The sequence below is a fragment of the Etheostoma spectabile genome, chromosome 22 (genome assembly GCF_008692095.1).
Source record: "Etheostoma spectabile isolate EspeVRDwgs_2016 chromosome 22, UIUC_Espe_1.0, whole genome shotgun sequence".
In the NCBI taxonomy this organism is placed as follows: domain Eukaryota; kingdom Metazoa; phylum Chordata; class Actinopteri; order Perciformes; family Percidae; genus Etheostoma; species Etheostoma spectabile.
The window spans coordinates 10438979-10443103 of record NC_045754.1 but is presented as its reverse complement, the minus strand read 5'-3'; the positions used below and the strand labels follow the sequence as shown (position 1 = coordinate 10443103).

The 4125-nt window shown below is 38.8% G+C and overlaps 1 protein-coding gene across 1 annotated transcript in view; it reads right to left on the bottom strand.

Moving 5' to 3' along the window:
* Positions 1-4125, bottom strand: part of ptprn2 (protein tyrosine phosphatase receptor type N2) — a 125020-nt gene that overhangs the window by 12554 nt on the left and 108341 nt on the right. Inside the window, exon 16 of the mRNA XM_032504341.1 lies at positions 745-822. Coding sequence (XP_032360232.1) covers positions 745-822 — 78 coding nt within the window. The remainder of the gene's footprint in view (positions 1-744; positions 823-4125) is intronic.

The window sequence follows — 4125 nt, the reverse complement described above, 5'->3', positions numbered from 1 at the left end:
TTCTAGTCTTCCTGGGGGGGGGGGGAGTTGTTGTTTATTGATAAGTAAGAACAGTAGAAGCACTAGTTGGAGGTCTGTCATGTCAGATTTCCAAAACAATAAACAATTATTCTGTATCTTACTTTTATTTGAAGGATAATCATAACCTGGGAACCAGACAAATATGTGAGCCCATGTTTTATTTGCTCTGGCACATACATCTGGTTCCGCTCCCATTCAGATAGATTTCCAGCCAACCATGTCCTGGTTGGGTCAATCCAGCCGTTTATATCATATGGGGTGGGTTTAATATGATAACTGACACTTGTGGACCATTCCAACTTTTCGCAAAATACAGCAACGTTATTTTGGCTTGCGCACCCTTGCGCCGGGTTGCGCCCAAGGGCATTTTGGTCTCAGGCTGTTGATAACGCCACTTGGAAATAACAAATGAACTGATAGGTTCCAGACTTACTGTCAGGCAATGTCAGTCTAGTAATCTAGAATGTAATGGTAGCACATGAGAGGCACAAACTGGGGTTATTTTATTTCATTGATCCCACTTTGAGAAATTCAACCAGTGCTTCAACACTAAAATAAATAGTAATCTAGACACTCTTGGACCAAGAAGAACACATCAGACAATCCCACGTGAATAGGTATGTCACACAAAACCATCTCTCTGGTGGTTCTTCTAAACCCTCATCTTTACAGAACCAAAACAGTAAAGGATTAAAAACCAGCATGAATGAAGATGAGTTGTACCTGCCAGAAGTCCGCCACGGTAGAAAAAAGTGGGCCCTGCGAGGCAATGTAAGTAGGGTTGCGAGGGTCATGGTCCATCTGGAAGAGAGGGAGCAGAGTGTTTGAGCAGGGACTGGCGGATGAAACCATACAGTCTGGGTAAAACACTTCAATCAAGACTCCATCTGGATGGAGGAATGAGAGCAGAAAACATTTGCTTCTGATGCCTTCTTTCTTTTTCCTTCATTGATTCCTTCACTTCCTCTCTCCTCAAGATCTAACTATTTTAATGGGTGTCATAAGACTAACTTAAAATATAAAGAAATCTACGCACTAGCATTGGTAAACTGTGAACATCACACAGTACTATGCTAGATAAGCTATAGACACATGTGGGAAGGTTGGGTTTGTATGCCTTTCAGTTTACCTTGTTTTTGGGAAAACCTGTTAAAGATCAGTGTTTTCAAACATCTTGTTTGCAAAAAAAAGACTGAAACCCTGGCTTTACTTTTTATCTGATTAAAGTTCCAACATTTCCAACCTTTTGACTATTCAACATAAACTTTCATTTGTATTACCTTCAATTACTTTATTATCTTATCATTCAGGAATGTTTTACTTCTGATTTAGTTTAGTCATGTACAGGCGTCTCTACAATGTCATCAGACTAACAACATCAAGAAATGGCTTTCAGACCTCAATTTCTGTCATGCTTTGATGTTGCATGTTGACACGTTTCTGCATGAAAAATGATAGAGTGGTGGGACTTTAAAGCCTGCAGGCTGTTGATGTGAGGGAGCTGAATGTTCAGGTGGGACATAATGACATGGGGGACTTGATTTGAGGGATGTGATTGAGACTTGATAGAGTAGGTGTTGGCTGGATCGTGCCCCAAAATCAATGATCACATTTATATTGAATGGAATTTTTATGCACACCCTCGAGTGCGAGATGCATCAGTGGAAAGGTGTTGACATATTTTGCAGGAAAATAAATGAATGTGTATATATCACTGCATTTTTTATGTATAATTGGCATTATAATGATAGTCGACACACTCAAACAGTGCTGCATTTTTTGAAACATAGGGATTCATTTAATATTATTTATAGTAGACCTACTTAAGATAGTCTTACATGAGCAAAATGTAGTAGGTAAGCCACCGGATCATAATCAATTGCTTTTTAATGTTTTTTTGCTGAAGAAAAACTTGTCAAGGACACCAAAACATGAGCTCAAAAGGTAAACATGTAGTTTCTCATTTAATTTCTTTGTATGTCTCTTTGACTGATTTGTTAAGCTCATGGACGTTACTTAAAAGGAAAATAATTATGGACCATTTCTTCATGACTTTAATGTCACCATAGTATTTTTTTTCTCTTCATGTTCAATACCCTCAACAACAGGATTGATTCTTAATGCTCTGAACAGCTGATAAAACCGAATATACAACATTAATCCACAATTTTGTCTGTTCATGTCTTTATGTCTGTTTGTAATTTAATTTTATGTCATTATGGGGGATTAAAAATGTCAAATTGTTTTATCTTATTAATCTTCTTCCACACTGGATTTAATGACAAGTTGGGCTCTCAGACTATTATTGGTGTTCTTACAGTGTTCAGGAGTGCTGTACTGTAAATTGTTTTATTGTGGAGATTGTTTTGAACATTTAGCAGTAGAATTCTGAAATGGTGCAGATTCCCACAAGTACAGATTTGATGATATCTATGATTTTTAATGATTTATAGACACAGAATTTGAATCAAGTGTCTATGAGTTGTCAGGCAGAATTACTTACTATGGTTATTAGAGGTGGCAGAAGGGAAACATGAGTGACTTACAATGTTCTTTAAATACACCTACACAAGGGCTGCATGAAATGTGAAAATTTGCCTGCCTTTCTATAGAAGAAATTTCACAAAAGGACACACACATACAGAACACATTGTGTTCATTACCAATTATTCTACTTGAATTAGGTATAATGGTCGTAATGTTCTATTTTCTTTTCATGCTTCCTGGTTAAAATTCCTCTCGTGGATTTGTAAAAAAAAAAAAAAAGAAAAGTAATCTCCCCCACCGAAATGAAAGGTGGTGCCGAATGCTAGTGCTGCCACTCAGTTTAGCCAATCTCAAGGACACAGACATGCTGTAGCTGTGTGTTGACTTTCCTGCATGAATACTAAAGCGCAAACATGAAAGAGCTGTCCCGCATTTCAGCTGTCCTCCCATTGTGGGAAGAATATAGACTGCAACGAAAAAGCAAAAAAGTGCTCTTTGGTTTGAAAGTAAAATAACTTGCACTGAAATAGCTCGCACAAATATCTGTTTTAGAAACGTTTCAACTTTCAACACCTTGCTTGCTGCAGCGCCTTGATCCTGCGTTTATGTAAGATAGAGAGCTCGAAAAGCTAAATGCCAACTCGAGCTCATCCCTGAAAGTTTGAAAACAAAAGCACGGAGAACAGGTGGTGAAATGGAAAAGAAACTGCACAGCGTTTCACTTTGTAAAAAACGGACAGACAAGTCAAAGACAACCAGGCTTTGACCACATTTTGTGTCACTGCACAGTCCTTCTAAAAATTCCTTCTGCTAATGATGCCGTACATCTGGGAGTGCTTGCAGCATTTGTGGTCAAGCATTAATCATTATCCAAGCATTTTCCTTTGTGCATGTCACCCTCTGCTTTGCAAGGAGCTCAGATCGCTCCTTTCCTTTGCCTCTCTGACCCCTGATTCCCAGAAAGAAGCGACAGATTATTTACTCTAAGGCCACTGCCCCTGAAGCTAATGAGGAGGAAGAAGCCACATTGACAGACATAATTATCACAGTTTTGCTGGGCTCAGCCAGGGGTCCCTTTTGTGGTGTAATTACTGTCCTTTTATCCACACACCACCGCATCCGCCATTACTTCACCCATCTTCAACATCCATTTGTCTTTCGAAATGCTTTTCTTTTTCAACTCTACCAACACAGTCTTGGATGAGTTACCTTTATAGCCTTTTTTTGATCCAGCAATCTTATTTTTTTGCCAACTTCTTTCCCTGATTGATTAACATTATTATAATATTCTATAAGAAGGCAAATGTGGCAATGTTAAATGAGCTAAAATGCACCTCTATGCATATGCCATTAGAAAACATGGAGAAATACATGTTTGTTTCTGAAAAGTAATAGGCTTTTAGTGCACCTGTGTGTACCCCCCCTCATCTATCTCCTCAGAAATGTTTGGCACTGTATTTGAAATGCATAGATTCCTGTTCCCTTTGATGGAATCCCTTTTCAGCAGCCTCAGGGGAAATCATGACTGGCAATGTTTTGGGGGGGGAAACCTTAGACCTCGCCAACACTGAGTTCTTTCTGGATTTGTGTGTGTGTGTGTGTGTGTGTGTGTGTGTG